This window comes from Lingula anatina, chromosome 5, assembly GCF_051362555.1.
Source record: "Lingula anatina isolate TDL-2025a chromosome 5, LinAna3.0, whole genome shotgun sequence".
Lineage (NCBI taxonomy): Eukaryota > Metazoa > Brachiopoda > Lingulata > Lingulida > Lingulidae > Lingula > Lingula anatina.
Window position 1 is genome coordinate 24640732 of NC_141771.1, and position 16436 is coordinate 24657167.

The 16436-nt window shown below is 37.4% G+C and overlaps 2 protein-coding genes across 2 annotated transcripts; one reads left to right on the forward strand and one right to left on the reverse strand.

The window, feature by feature from the left end:
- The first annotated feature begins 54 nt into the window (after positions 1–54).
- On the forward strand, positions 55–4518 carry LOC147761970 (uncharacterized). The gene is made up of 5 exons (XM_087013941.1): positions 55–695; positions 902–1117; positions 1445–1921; positions 2319–2702; positions 3249–4518. Exons 2-5 carry the CDS (start codon positions 910–912, stop codon positions 3476–3478), a joined length of 1299 nt encoding a protein of 432 aa, XP_086870067.1. The 5' UTR covers positions 55–695; positions 902–909; the 3' UTR covers positions 3479–4518.
- On the reverse strand, positions 4446–16038 carry LOC106153017 (ceramide synthase 5). Its single transcript, XM_087014114.1, has 13 exons — positions 15972–16038; positions 15512–15576; positions 13789–13874; positions 13494–13620; positions 13094–13200; positions 9077–9134; positions 8815–8865; positions 8466–8558; positions 8045–8173; positions 7654–7760; positions 6534–6690; positions 5800–5939; positions 4446–5597 (listed from the first exon to the last, which is right to left on the reverse strand). The coding sequence occupies exons 1-12, from the start codon at positions 16036–16038 to the stop codon at positions 5820–5822; spliced, it is 1167 nt and encodes a 388-aa protein (XP_086870240.1). The 3' UTR covers positions 4446–5597; positions 5800–5819.
- Positions 16039–16436: the final 398 nt, after the last annotated feature.

The following is a 16436-nucleotide window of genomic DNA, read 5'->3' on the forward strand; positions in this document are numbered from 1 at the left end:
AATGTTCGGTGTCTTATTATCAGACCTGCACATGCGCACTGTCATAGTATGTAGCTTAAGGCGTGTAGTTAAGGTGTGGGGCTTGATACTCAGAAAATGCCTTCTAAGGCTAGCTACTTGTGTGATAGCATTTATTTTGTGTTTTGAACATTTTAAATACTGCCTTAAGTTCAGTTCGTTTGTCAGTGGGTTACTATAAGTGGTACTATAAAATCCCATTCCCAGAGATTGGATCGATCCAACTAGATCGACCTAACTCCCTGGGGGTTCACGCTAAATAGCTGTCAGCCGAGCGGGCACGAAAGTTAATTACCTCCTTACAGCTTGTAGTAGACGGGACGGACATTTAAGCCGGATTATCTGACAGTAATCTAGTGAGACTCCCCACGGGGATAGATTGATCTAAAATCTATGGGAATGCGCCCTAAGAGTCAGGCTCCATCCTTGAAGAACATAAATAATAGACAAAATCAGAGTTGTGAGATGGTAGAGTTTTTTTTTCTGTTTGGTTGCCGTTTACTTCAATTTTTGTTTATCTACGTTATGGCTTCTTTGTGACGAGAAGAAAGAAGTGCGGCAAAGGATATTTTATGTTACAACTCATTATTTCAAAAAAAAAAAAAAACATTGATTTTTTATGGGTAACGGCGGTGGTAACAAGCAATTTGTGTCTGGCAGAGGTTAGAAAGGAACTGGTAAGTTAATACCTTATTACTTTCTTTTTTTTTATTCTTTTTACGTTTCTGTATTACAAATATCCTGCGTAGAGCTTTTGCAATCTTGAACTGCTAGTTAGACTGCGAAACCGTGGGTGAGGTATTTTGGTATTGGTATGTAAAAAAATATTTGTAAACTTACAATATGTGTGCAACATATTAAGCTACGATCTCATTTCTTTCAGTCAATCCTATGAGTCAAATCCTGGGTGGAGTCTTAGTGGACAATGCAAATAACGTGAGCACGTGTAACCTCATCTGTCAGCTGACCTCTGTCCACGGGTGCGCAGCCTTTGACTTCAACCACATGACCCGCAGGTGTTTTCTTCACGGTTACAGAACTGCCTGCAATACCATACTGCGCAATGAGAACGTGACACATTATAGGCGCCAGCTATGCCGTAAGTAAAGATCTGTACTAATAAGTTATATAGGCCCCAGATGGTGTTTTATGCTCGTGGATGAGGCGTTGATCAGACTGCAGATAACCCAGTCTGCGGCTTATCCTTTGTTATTGTAGACTTATTATGACACACGCTGACGCAATTTAGACGTTAACTGTGTGTTTAAGACCAAGGTAAACGACCAACAGACTTTTTATTAATTTATATATCCGAGGAAGTTAAATTTCTTTAACCATTAAAATGTTTACGACGTTGATCTACCAGTAAAATTGAAATCGACACTCTTTAAAGTTGGACTTAGTTATCTTAATTCAATCATTTCAGCAAAACATCCAAACAAAGTTACGAAAGCAGCCACTACCCGCCACACTTATCCCCCGACAACCACAACTACAACCACAACTACAACCAAGGCACCTCGCACCTATCCCACAATGCACCACGGCTATAACATGGAAACTTTACCCACCACGGCCTCCGAGCCTACTAGACCCACTTCACCAAGCACTTATCAAACCCATCCAACAGTGCCGCACACGTATCCAACAGCTCCGCCATCAACCTCTCCCACAATGCCTCACACCTATCCCACAATGCCTCCAACCTATCCCACAATGCCCCCAACCTATCCTGGCCCGGATGCCAGCCCAGAACCTACGCCCAAGCACCCGATTTACGCCAGACCCATGCCCGGAATGCAAGAAATGCCAGACATGCCAAAAGCCGAAGAGGGCTACCCAATGCCAATGATGCCAAACATGCCACAAATGCCTAACATGCCAGACATGCCTCAAAGACCAGGTAAGATTTGTTTTTGAACACATTTCCAGCAGGTCTGGTTCATTTACATAAAGCAGAAGCAGCGTAAATGATGATAACACAAGTAAACATGTTTACATGAAAGAACATTTACAGTCAAATTTTGAGAAGACGACATACAAATATGAGATTGAGGTGTGAAAAATTCTACGTGAAACTTGCAGTCGGCTGCTGTCCGATGAAGTACGTACACATTTACGTAGCCACAGGTGGCGGGATATTTCAATTATATAACCATACACTCTATGTCTCTATTTCTTCTTCTTTCGAAATATTATTTTTCAGACCATTTTAAGACTACCGTGCTTCAAATACCGTGTAATATCCGGTCAAAAAGTCTCAGCTCATCCTCATTTATTGTTTAACCATTTCGTTTTAGTTCACGTGTTCCCTATCCATTATCACTTCCCGATGATGATGATGAAAACGGAGGCAACCACCACCATGAAACCAACTACAATGTCCACCACACAACCTACCACAACTACAACAAGACCAACCATGAAGACCTACCCTCCACCTACCATGAAAACCTATCCTCCACCAACCATGAAAACCTACCCTCCACCAACCATGAAAACCTATCCTCCACCAACCATGAAAACCTACCCTCCACCAACCATGAAAACCTATCCTCAACCTTCCACTTCCCATATGACATACCCGCAACCTACAACAAGCTCAACCATGAGAACCTACCCTCAACCATCCACCACCACCACAATGATGACGTACTCTGAACATATGCCGACAGCTCCTGCAGGTAAGGAAGCATTTCAGGAATAACTTTTGCTTTTGTTGAACATAATACACGTCTTCACAGTATTGCAACTGAAATAAAAGGGCGTGATAAAACCGCTAACGCTCCTATTACTCCAAAATAAATGAATAAATAAATAAATAAATAAAACCCCAAAATGTGTTGTGCTTTAGAACCATTTTCACTAACGTATTTTCTTTTGTTAATTGTTTCGATTCCGTCCACCTTCCTCTGAAAATAACACGTGTGCAGTGGGCACTTTTTGAAGACCAAAATTATACAGAAATAATACAGAAATAATTTAATATATTTCAATACAGTTCATACAGCAATTCAGAGCATGAAAATGTTCTAGATATTCACTTCTGTGTATCTAAACATTACCTTACTTCAAATTGCTGACGGTGTATACTTTTGCTTCTTGTGACCTTTAAAGATGCTGAAAAGTATATTCAAATATTTTCTTTAACATATTAATGTACACAAGCGGACAGGTAGCTAATATTTTGCATATCTGTAAAAGCGACTGTTATGTTTTTATGTCGACAGGTACTTGCGGCTCATGCTCCCAGCCTGGGCAATACATGGCGGCGTCCAACCCTAACCAGTTCTGTCTGTGTGACGGCAGCCGCCTGGCCCACTTGATGACCTGTGCCTCGGGGACCGAGTGGTGCCAAGCCAAACTCACGTGCGATTTCCCAGGATCCTGCTCGAGCGGAGCAGTCCATAATGGTAACAATGGGCAGACGCAGACGACAAAGAAGACCAAAAGATATTAAATGACGTATTGAAATAAAGTGGATGGAATTATCAATAATCCGTGGGAAAAAAAGGCTAAAACTTGCTTTTTTTCTCTCGTTTTCACACACTTTGCTGTCAAAGGAGAGAAAATAAATTACAAAGAAGATCAAATAAAATATATTTCCTTTCACTTGAAACATGAACGAGGACTACATCCTTCACTTAAGGAGAGTTTACGTGAAGTGTAGTTATGGACTACGGATGGTAAGGGAATCAGGACATTAACATTTTATAGATTGCTTGTGTCCCATGTTCAGAGAAATGACTCCTTGTATATGAGTTGTCAAAGGATTGTCTGATTCGTTCCAAAAATTAGGGTTTATTCTTTTTCCTTTTTTTATTTTAAATGGAGTGCAAGTGGACCGTCTTCCAGGTACTAATGCGCTTGATGGGTCCAGGCCAAACAAAGTGCAATAGATCCATTACTTATTAACGTCTTGGAAGCTATAAAGAACTGATTTTATCAGGACGTTAGCAAACAAATTGAAAGAGTTAATTACAATTGCACGCATGGCAATATAATATAATTATATTAGGCTCTCAAAGGCATGTGATCGATATATGTTACCGAAGCTTATGAACCATTTATGCCTAGTTTATTTTTTGTTTGGGCAAGGGGTTTATTGAAATCATCACTGTACCCAATTAAGAATATGTCTGAAGGATACTATTATTTGTTATCCGTTATCCGGTGCTGCGTTTCTGTCGCCATGGCACCGTATGTAAACAAGCTGATCTTGCAAAGAGATGCGTGGTCTTTAATTAACCTTGACCTTGAAAACGGACTTACTCTCTTTTTTTTCCTATGTCGTGTATGTATTCTGGAACTTTGGTATGTGCATATGTAGTTAATTAATATTCCAATGTGAAATACATGGGTTTGGTGTCTCATATACATATATACGTAGGGTTAGAGGGGAAACGGTCAATGCAAATCCAGCTAGATGGAATGTAGAAAACATTTATTTGTTAAAAATAAACTATACATAATCGAAAATTAAAGCCAGTGACAATTGTATTAATGTTATTGTCCATTTGTTACATTAGTCATTTATTGTTTACTGTATATAATCCCCGTTACTTCAATTTCCCCACCAATCTACTTGAATTATATGCTCCTGATTGTGTACAATGTTTTTTTTTACGGATTAAGGTGAATGCATCACTGAATTTAGGAAAATTAGAAGTTATAGTAATACAGAATAGCTAGCTTACTTTGGGTCATTTTCGTTGGTACTCATGCTAATTATGTTTTACTGTAACACCTTTCAATAGCTTATGATATCAGTTTTTGGATATGAAAAAAAATGCTGGCCACATGAAAGGCCTTTGGGAATTTTTTTGGTATTTGGTCATTGTCAAAGAGATTATTTCAACGCAGTTCCCTATCACTCGTCTTGGTCTTATTAAAGATCATTATACATGACATACCCTGGTATTGATAAACGCTAAAAACAAAGCGTCCCTTAATTTGGCAGGGCGCATTGTCCAGTGAAATGGACGCCTTTTCTGCCGTAATGTGCAACGTGCATGCCCACACAGCGCTTGGTTTACCATTTGGATGACCAAATATCCTAAAATCTTACTATGAAGAATGCAAAGTCCACAATACACATTAATCCCATATGCTAGTTTTTTTTAAGAAAATTTGATAAAATATATATACACTGCATTGCCAGAGCACCTTAACAATACAAAATTTCAAGTGTACAAAAAAATCTTATAATCAGAAGGCACTTTTTCAATTTTTTTAAAACGGAAACGGAAACTTAAAAGTTGAAATTTGCTGTAACTTATAACAAACTTTTATAGACATCACTGAGCATGCATTTGAGTTTATCAACGTAAGGTCCAGTTGATATTACAAGATTTTAATTACAAAAAAAACTCAAGTCATGTTATCACAAGGGCAGTAGGAGTACATTTTAATTGAACCAGTAGTTTATAAGCATGCATTTCTCTGCCCATGATGTATTCTTCAAATCATCAACACAGAAATTCCCCTTTTGTGCAGTGGACGTGGTGTGATGTGGTCGTGAAATGTCCCAGTAAGTCTTGTGGCGCTCTCTGGTCAGATTTTTTTCGCACAAAAATAACCTAAAGATCAAAAGTATTAGTACACCGATTTCATACATTTTGGTGCAACCAATATTCATGACATGTAACTTAATTTCTGTAAAAGCAAAGAAACAGAGTATTAACAGGAAAGGGACCACAGGATCATTTTTATCTTTTTTTCTACTGAATTCTGTTCACTCAAACCCAGCACACTTTCCTTCTCTGCCAAAGGTCTCCTTACCTCGTGTCCATAGGTTTCCGTTACTTCTTCTCGTTCATGTTGTGGTTGATATGATCATCAATGACATCACCAGCGCCACCTAGGACATCAGGTTCTTCAGAACTCTGCTCCTCGCTCTCACTGCGTTCATCTTTCTCTACCTACCACCACAGAAATGTTTAAAGATCAAATATCAAAAGGTCAACTTTACAATGTTTTTGAAGACAACTCTACATCATGAGCAATACTTTCTAAGCAAATCTAAATTAACTGCCTAAATAATGTCAATTAACAAAATGACAACTTTATAACTTAAACTATGTGTAACATATTAAATAACTTAAAAAAGATGCAGTAAAAAAAACATCATAGAAAACTTAACTTTTTTTAGCTAGATGAAATTTATTTCAGATTTGTATTTGGGTTCATTTTCAATTCCAGACTGTCAAAAATAGTCAATAACCTGTGGATTGTGTGCTACTGTTTTCTGTTGCGAGAATTTGTCATTGGTGTGTGTATGTGTGTGTGTGTACGAATGCTTTAAGAAAAGACTGGAAGGGAGAGGGGTGGGGTGGGGGAATGGGGGGACTGCTGTACTGCTAGCTTTTTTTTTTTTACATCCTGGGCAAATGAAAAATATATATAAAGAAAAGATAAAGAAATGGTAATAGCCAACAAGAATTGTGACTGCTTCAATGAAGTAACACCCATATACATTTTAAAAATCATAACACTGTATAGTGATGTTGACGCACCTTTCCCAAGGCAAGCGAGTTGTAGATGACTCTACTGATCAGATAAGACCAGTAGAAGTGGAGGAGCTGGAGCACTACCACTGCAGCGATAAACACCTGCATGGAGGGGTACCAACCCATTATTACTGTACTCTCAAATAAAAAAGTATGGATTATCCTAGAAGATAGAACAATGGCAACGGTATTGGAGAAACTGAGGCTAACCCAGAATACCACCACCTTGATTACCTGTGCTGATCATTTCTACCTAAGCAAGAATGCCAGATACTGTACACTATGATCTACAAAACCCTTTTCCTTCATTCAGCAGCCAAGTCATTCTGGCCACTGTTTGTTCCCAATCACAAATATAAACTCTTGGATGAAGACAAATTAATGTTATATCATCAAATACAATCTGGCAAAAATGATCATAAAGCAAATTTATTATCAATAATTTGGATTGGTTTAGACCATTAACATCAACATTTCCATGTAGTTCAATTAAATGTCAAAGTGCAACAAAATTAATTTTTCTATAAAACTGAGTGCACTACCTCAACTTGATAATCTTTCATCGTCATCATCATCACCATCATTGTTCCACTGTGGTGCCATTGGATTTCTGATACACAATACAATAGTAATCTTTCAACCCTACTACTACTGAAAATCCTAAGTCAAAAACCTTAAGCATTTGTCTGTTTAATGAGACACAAGCAACAACTGATAGGTAATAAAACGTTATTATATATATATGTGTGGGTGTGTGTGTGTGTGCATTTTTACAAGAAATTCATCATTTTATGTTTGAATTGATTTCTGCATTAAATTTATACATTTTTTATTGCTCAATATTGGATATACACAATCTGACAAAATTACATTGGGTGAAAATGTTATTGGCAGCAATTTCCACCCCAAATCAGGTGTTTATAATTGCTTATCAATAAATAATGTTTCATTAATATTGCTTCATATTTAAAAATCATGATTGTCGATTAATTGTATTATTAAAAATATGTTTATCCGATACAAAATAGACACAAAACCTAGCAAAATCTTTAACAACATTCTGAAATAAAGTGCAATATTTCATTAGTGCAATCATACCAGTATTGATGGTGGAGTCCACACTTACCTTGTAGGAAATATGATCAGTCTAGTGATGAGCCAGACCAGAGCAAACCCTACAAACAAGAAATCACACAGCTTCTGCCGACCTGCATATTTTGCCATCTTTGCTGCCTAGAACACAGAAATATATGACAAGTGCTGCCATCTAGTGAGTAGAGACCAGAGTTAACCAGCAAACATCTACATTTGTTTTCTTTTCCAAACTATGTATCTTTTTGTACATCAGAAGTGTTAATAATAATTAATAATACATTATTAATAAAATATATAGTGAAGTCATTTTACAGGCATTTGGTATCAAATTAAAATGTAATGAAGGCTTTTATCAGTCAGGAAGTTTTTGATGGCGTTTCAGGAAAAAAGCCCCAACAGTCTGTGTGCGTGGGGGGTATTACATCTAGCCAAACGTCAGCAGCATTATGGACAGCTAACATCAGTGTTCCTATCCTGACATAGTTACCGGACCAAGACATAGATATCAGGAAGATGGTCACAATGTGGTGCAGGAACGTCTCCCAGAAATCCTGAAAAAGAAATTATAGAGAAAATAAAGTCATGTATAAAATCAATTAACTAAAGGCTGATTTACTGATAACTAGAGGACCAGAGAGCGATTGCGGGTCCGGATATTGTACCACTAGCTGGAGTAAGTGCATTCGTATGCCTTTTTCTCCCACCATTTTTTCTTAGAGCAGTTGGACCCCTTTTTAAATAACCGTCGTATGAGCCGGTGACTCCCAGGGGGTACAGAGACACCACTTAATATGAACATAATAATAATAATAATAAATTAACCCTTGTATCACCATACTGTACCTTTCTTTTGATGTCAACAAAGTGTGAGGCGGAGAGAGACCAGTAGAAGGCTAACTCTAACATATAGTACCAGAATACATCATCTGACACATGCTGGGGAGGAAAGAAACCAATATTATAGACATATTTTTCCCTTTTAAGGCAAAAATGACATTTTGATTTTTAAACATACATACCGGTGTGGATATAACTCCGTTTTTATATTAGCTGCCGTTAAACAACTGTCTTTGCATACATTAGATACATATTAGTGTTTGCTCTATATAAAAGCAATGATATAAATGTTTCAGTCACTTAGCCATGGAGTCCATAATACTAGCCTATAGGGAAGAGAGATAGAGTGGATTACCTGGTCTGGATAGCCTATCCAGCAATTCCGTATCTCCCAAAACCATGGTTTCTGCAGTTCCAGAGAAATTAATTAACTTCAACATATAACATAATGGTTTCAAAGTAAAACAATATACATTTACTTAAATACACCTTTCATCATTATTTATTTATATAAGTTTGATGATAACAATTAAAATCAAGACTGTCTCTGCCTTCCATTCTTAAATATCCCTGTTTGAACAGTGTTAACAATGATAGGGTCTATTGTTCCAACTTACATCCCATAATATGGTGATACCGTACACAAAGGCTGATAGGTAGAAACAAAACCTCCAGCTAAAAAAGAACAAACAGGAAACTCTACACACTGGAAGTGCTAAAATGCTTCTTTAGTTTGCCACCAACATAACGTGTTGCCATGGCAACAGCAATAAGAGACAAACGAATTTTGGGCTTGCTGTTAATTATGGTCTCAGAGGAACATGATGTAAAAATGGATTGTGAAAGTAACAATAACGATGGATCTGGTTTGGACAGTGTAAAATCAGGTTTTAGCTGTGGTCCCAGAGATGATGTATGCCTACAAATCAATGGTATAGTTTATACGCCATACTGGGCTGGGTTGTATGAAAGCCGTATAGCACTATACACCGGATAACTCTATACAGTGTGTAAATGCCCTATACGGCGTATAGCTAAACGGTGGATAAATAAACGGTGGATAAATATGCATTGTATAAAGAGCGTATAAACAGGCGGTTAGTTAAACGGTGGATAAAATTGAAGATAGTTGCTATGAACAACTTGGTCTATGTCCATATTTGGTTACCCATCAGACACTGTTGCTAAATCACTTTACTGATAAAACAAATCCAAGAAATTGACAATAGATTAATTTCTTTTCATATATTATTCATTTTTATTTAGCATTTATGTAGGCCTACTGTTCATCTTTGTCTCAAATACAAGACTTAATTATTGCAATCAAACGCTGAAATGAACAAAAGAAACTGGCAAACACTGAGATTAAATGCATTGTAGGTGAAAATTCATTTTTAACTTGTAGTGTTAATTGTTGTTCATGAATAATTTTACATGTGAATATTATATTCTAAAAGAAATGTAGAGAAATTGCTTTACATTATTTACTATTTTCAATTTTATTATTTATTTTACTACTTGTGCATTATATGTGCTGATGAAAATGTACATGTAATGTTATTTATACAAGGGTATCACATTGAACACAATAATTGAACACATTCAATTACGAAACATAATGAATAGATGATTACGGTCTGAAACGGTACACAAATAATCTTAATCTGGATCAGTACTTTTATATCTACATATATGTGAAATATTAATGTTTGTTTGAAAAGTTTTGAAATATATCCCCTGGTTGCTGGTGTTGAGGTGGAAAAAATGTGCACAATGTGGATGCTTCCAGGCCACTGGGAGACAATACATGTAAATCTACATGAAAAAAGAAAAGAAATGAATATTAAGAATGATTTGAAAAGGGGAAGGGGGTGGGGGAGACAATAATTAAAACAATAATAATGGTGAAAGCACATCATTTTTGGAACATTTTCTTTTTTTTTCAATATAGTCAAAGAAATATTCAGTTTGCATTTATGAGATAGAATATGATAAGGTGATGAAAATAAAATTCAATTAATATATTAGCATTTAATTCCATCATGTATAGTCCTTATTTACTTTGCAGTTTAAAAGGGCCTACTTTTTAATAACCAAATAAATAGAAAGTAAAGTAATCAACACATTCCCAAAGTTTTAAAATGGAAATTAACTTAATTTTTGTAATTATGTGGTTCTGCAATGATTTTGTTATTCATTAAAAAAAGATTATAGACTATTAAGGTAGATTGCATTAGCTGCACCTGCATAAACATTGCTTGCACATTCAGTCACACTGAAGAAGCCAAGGTCATGGCCACAAAAATGGCCGACTTTCAAAGTTGAACCACGAATGCTGCAGATGTTGGACGTGTTATTTACGGTGAGCTCTTCAAATTTATGCTTTGAATATGTAATAAAGATCAATATCTTTGTGGTCACATATAGCCTGAGCATTCAAACTGTGGTATTTCTTTCTGTTCACCAATGCAGGCTCATTCAACGTGGGCACTGTTATCCTAATGCGAGTTCCGTCCACAGCCGATGACCCCAGGGAATCTGGCAATCCTAAAAAAAGCCACGCCGGATCGTGGCCTTCTTCCTCTCTCTTCTCTGTCTAGGTGGACTATACTGCTGAGGATTCCTGTGGAACCTCAGCAGGCATGCCATTTTTATCCACTGTATAACTATTTAAACGACCTCCCTGAGACGTATAACTTTAACCGACCGTTTAGCAGATTTATCCACCGTATAAAGTTATACGTCTTTCATGCAACCGTATAGGAACCGTATAAGTTACACGGCTGATTTATCCAGCGTATAGTGCTATACGGCTTTCATACAACCCAGCCCTGGGCGTATTGCCATCGGTGCCGTTGTTCTTCACAGGGTTATTAAGTGCTGTACCTGAATCTGTTATGTCTAAAAATTACAGCAGGCACATTAAAAAATATAAAATGTTTGTTAGGAAGCAGGTGTAATTTGGACTGTTTATATCTGACATATTTGAGTGTTTCCAGGCAGCTGGCAGCACAATGTTAACATTATGATATATAAAACAGAAACTGAGAGAGATAATCTGAGGTTCAGACATGAAATAGAGCATGTAAAAAAATTGTCACATCTGTATATGTGAACTAACTAGTTTGTAGTCCGAGGGTCAAATATGGCAACCCATTACAAAAATTGTCGTCTAAACCGCTTATAGACACTGAATAGATTTCCCGTGGAGAAGTATTTAATACCCCCGTCACACTTATTCGGAATCAGCAGGAATGAAGAAGAATGAGCACGAACGATGAATTTTTAAAATTCGAAACACATTCGGGGGGAAATTTTCAAATTGACCTTAATTATTGTAAGAGGACCGTTGGAATACTCAGAATGCGCTTGAATTCGCCTGGAATGATGAGTGCATTTTCGACTGTGTAGCTCTCAAAAGCAGTTCGAATGTAGTTGGAAAATTAGGAATATTTATAATGCCGTAGAAGGCAGTAAGAATATTTAGAACATACTTTGAACGGCGCACTAGTGTAGTTCGATTGCTGGCAAAATTATTATTTCAGCTCATCCGAGGCACATTCGAAACATTCTGGCGGAGTATAAAATCATTTAATGCCCGTCACACTAGAGGCGGAATGATTAAGAATGGCGTCGGAAATACAATCCTTTGTGCGTTCCAGGATGTTCGAATAGCATTCTAAAAACATTCTAAAAATTCTGAGTGCATTCCAAATATTTTAACACATTCTTGTGGCCGGCTCGAATGTTTTTGTCATGTCAAAAACTTTCGAAGTGCATTCCAAGAGGAAATTTATCGAATGACATTTGAACAGTATTCTAACTGCACTATGACTGCATTCTAAATATTCTCACGGCCTTCCGACAGCATTCGAAACATTATGATCAGTTACCATTCCTGTGGCGTTATCTATACACTCTGGGCATCGTGTTACATTCTAAACATGTTAGAAAGTAATTTTAATTAAGTATTTTAGGTATTTCAGCTGCATAATGTTTGAATTCTTTATATTTCAAACCATCATTGGCAGCCATACCGGGAGCAGTTAACTGCATTTGAGTTCGCTTCGTATATCATTCGAGGCATCTTCTTACATACTTCTGCCTGTATTCGGCCAGCAGTCAAACCACAATCATACGGGATTTGAATTTCATTCGGAATATTCTGACTGCAATTTGAAATTCCCTCCCGATTATGGCACGAATTTTTCAATTTATTCATTCTGGCTGGTTCTACCTATATTACTGCTGGTTCCGAATAAGTGCGACGGGGACCTTAAGTCGCGCACCAGTTCAGAATGGGTTAAAGTATTTGAAATGCACTCAGAATTTTTAGAATGCTCTTTGAATATCCAGGAATGCACAAAGGATTGTCTTTCCGATGGCATTCATGTTCATTCTGTCTCTAGTGTGACGGGGGTATAAGCGGGTCGGTTCTGTTTGACCCTCCGACTACGGCAGTTAGCCCACTGCTGTGAAAGCGGCCTAATAGAAACAGCATGTCACAAGATTTGAAAACTAATTAAACTGTTCAAATAAATTACCAATTATAACTATATTCTAAATGAGAAAACAAACAAAATCACAAATGATGAGTAGCCGCGTTTTACGCAATCATAGCAATCTCTTCATACCTATTTTCCGAGAATTTTACAATATCACTGGGTCTGCCCAGATTCCTCCTGAGTCGAAACCATCGCTCTACGCGCCGCCTGGTCCAATCTGTTTGTTTTACTATGGCCTGAAATAATGGGAAAAACATTTAAACTTGAGTAAATATAACAGTATAAAAGTCAACAAGTACAGTTATGAAACTGTATTTCTAATGATTATGAGCCAAATATTTATTTTAACGGCTGCATCAAGATCAGTATAAATTAAAATAACATAATATAATAACATACTTTTTATAAATCCTGTGTAGCCAGTTTTACCAAGTGGAAACTAGATGTGATATTCTTGCGCTAACAAATCCTTTAGAATTGTCAAAAATTTCCATTTAAAAGAAAAGTTTGCATTTTAAAATCCGCTCACCTGTAATTGTTTATCACTCGGGTTTTTATTTCTTTTAAATTCACTTTCTAATATGGGATTTTTCGGGACTTGAACAATTACTTTTCCCTTCACTCCCAAATGTACAGCAATAGGAGAAGCTATGTACCTAGGTAAAGACATAATAAAAACTAATAATGTGCCATGAATATGGAATCTGGTGAAAGTGGCCATTATTAACAAGATACTGCTCTGGAGACACTGGGAATATTAAAATAATTCATTCTCAGCCTATGTGCTCAGAATCTTAATGCTCTTTCCATGATGCATTGCTTACTCAAACAGTTCCTGGTGACCTCCCCGACTCCACAAGCGCGCCTTTAAACGGATTAAACCTCTGCTCCAAGGTTTAATTGCTAGGTCCTACAGCGACGGCGCGAGTGGAGGCGGGGAGGCCATCAGGAGGCATAGACATCACTTTTGAACTGTGGTCGGCCATATCCATTCTGAATGGGATCAAACTGACAGCCGAGTATCAGCGGCGAGGGCCAGTGTGTTCCCCACATTATATAATCTGTACTGAATTACGTGAATGTAAATAGGCAGGTGTCTCAGTGTTCCTAGGTAATGACACAGAGCCACAAGGTAAATACAGATGACCTGTCTGTTATCAAACAGCAGAGCAGAATGAATTGAACATCTTACAGCAGCATCTATTATTTACTATGACATAATTAATACCCTTCCATTCAGAAATGCACAAAAGCTAATACAACACTACATATGACTGTTATAAGACATTAACACTCAAACAATGGGTATCACTTCTATCTTGTTAACACTATTTCAGCAGTGTGCATCGACTGCGGTAGGGCAACCAATTTTTTAAATTTTTAATTAATTAATTCTTATTTATTTATTTATTTTATTTATTTATTGTCATTTTTTTTTTTTTTTTTTTGCTTATCCAAATTACTTCTTTTCGTCGCTTTTTTCTCTATATGGTTTAAATAGGGATAGAATAAGTCTAATCAACCCTATCCTGTTTATCTAAATTAAGTCAGTTTAAGCATTTAGCTAAACTGCTGAGTGTTACCACTACCCCAGATTGGTCTCAGTTCACATGTCCTACATAAAGAGAATTTGGATTGAGGACTTAAGGTCAATCAAAAGAAAAATCAATCAAGCCACCTTCACCCCATTAATTTGCCACTGATCCCCAATATGCTATACAGTACCTTTTATTGTCAAAAGAATAGAACCATTCATTCATTGATTCAGATTACAATTATTGATTCAATCATCGTCACAACGGGCTAAGAATGACTGTTTTGCGGTAAGTATAGTTACTGGCGCTACTAGTAAAGTGTTAGCAGAAGTACATATCAGACATGCTTTCTTTCATTTCCCTTCAATTAACAGTATTAAAACTGATAAGAAAGATAGCAACAGCACGTTGTTAAACTTCGTATACCACAGTGTACAGACCGCACAAAATTTTTGATACGTGTAATTATTTTAAATTGAGTCGCGGGCATGGGCACGCGGCTCGTAGTCGTAGTGTAATTGTCCCTATCTCTTTAATTGGTCTCTGTCAACTTAAAGTTTACCTTACTTTATTGGCCTTTATCTAAAGTTACGATAATTTGCGGCCACGCGGTCAGACACGCCAATATCTGAGGTATAAAGCCAGGTAGCAGCTAAGAAATAAATAGAGTTTTAGATTTTATAACGAAGCTGTGGTTTTGCGTTACTTTTCTCTCCGGGCATAACTCAAGTCGTGGACTGAACCTTGAAATATCCAGCATTGGGATTAGAGCCCATATATTAAATTATACCCCGCGGTATCTTTAAGAACCCAGTACAAGGGTGCCAAGATATGTAATAAAAACGGGAAATTCAAAAAATATCTTATTTAATTCAAGACAATGAGTGAATAACCCATGCAATACGACCTCTTACATTTTAACATTAAAAGCATATGCAACATTTTAATAGACTGGTGTTTAATGTCCATCTTGACCATCCAGTCTTAATCCTGCTGATAAGTGGGCGTTCACCAAACACCTGGTCAACACAAATACTGACCTCTCGAAGAGTGGCCTTAGCACCAAAAGCACTGCCGCTATTGGAATAGAATACCAGATAAGATCTTGCACTTGTGGATGATATATTCCATTATCTGTATTTTCTAAATGTTTCCACGTAAAGCCTTCTGGAAGCCAAAATTTTTCGTTCCAAAACAATGCACATAACGTCCGCCAAGCTTCCATTTCGGTCTGCTGAGATCTCGTGCCAGACGAGATTTTACGTGAACGATCTGACATCAAGGCTCTTAGAATGGCGCGAGATACACTGTAACACGTCACAGTTTGTGCGTTAGTACACGTGTTTAGAATAGATTTTCCTTTGGTCGGGCAGTAAGCGATTTTTTTTACAGAAGCAATAAGCAAAGGCGGGTGAAAATGATACATTAATTGTTTTTAACGAAACTGCTGTTGTGACCGTGCATTTCCCTACCTTCACCAGGGGTAATCCTAGAGAGGGGTGAGGAACGACCATTGTTCTCGTCAGAGAGGCTAGCCATGTTCAGGGTATGTTGATGTACGAACAGACAGAAAAACATGAAATGTGGGAACGTTACTAATGAAGCCACTGGTAGTAGCAGTAGTAGATATTAGTTTGTAGTCTTGAACAAGCACTTCGATGTCGAGCTAACAGTTGTCAAAAACAAAATGCCCCAGTGCGGTACATCGACTACTGTTCCTGCGTGCCGCAAAGGCCAAGCCCTAATTGCCCTTGAAGGTTACAAACCAGTATATATGGTGCTGGCGGTTATGCTCGTCTTAGACCCCATTCCCACAGATTTTAGATCGATCTATCCCTGTAGGGAGTCTCACTAGATTACTGTCAGCTTAGCCGGCTTAAGCGTCTGTCCCGCCTACTAAAAGCTGTAAGGGGGTAATTAACTGTCGTGCACGCACG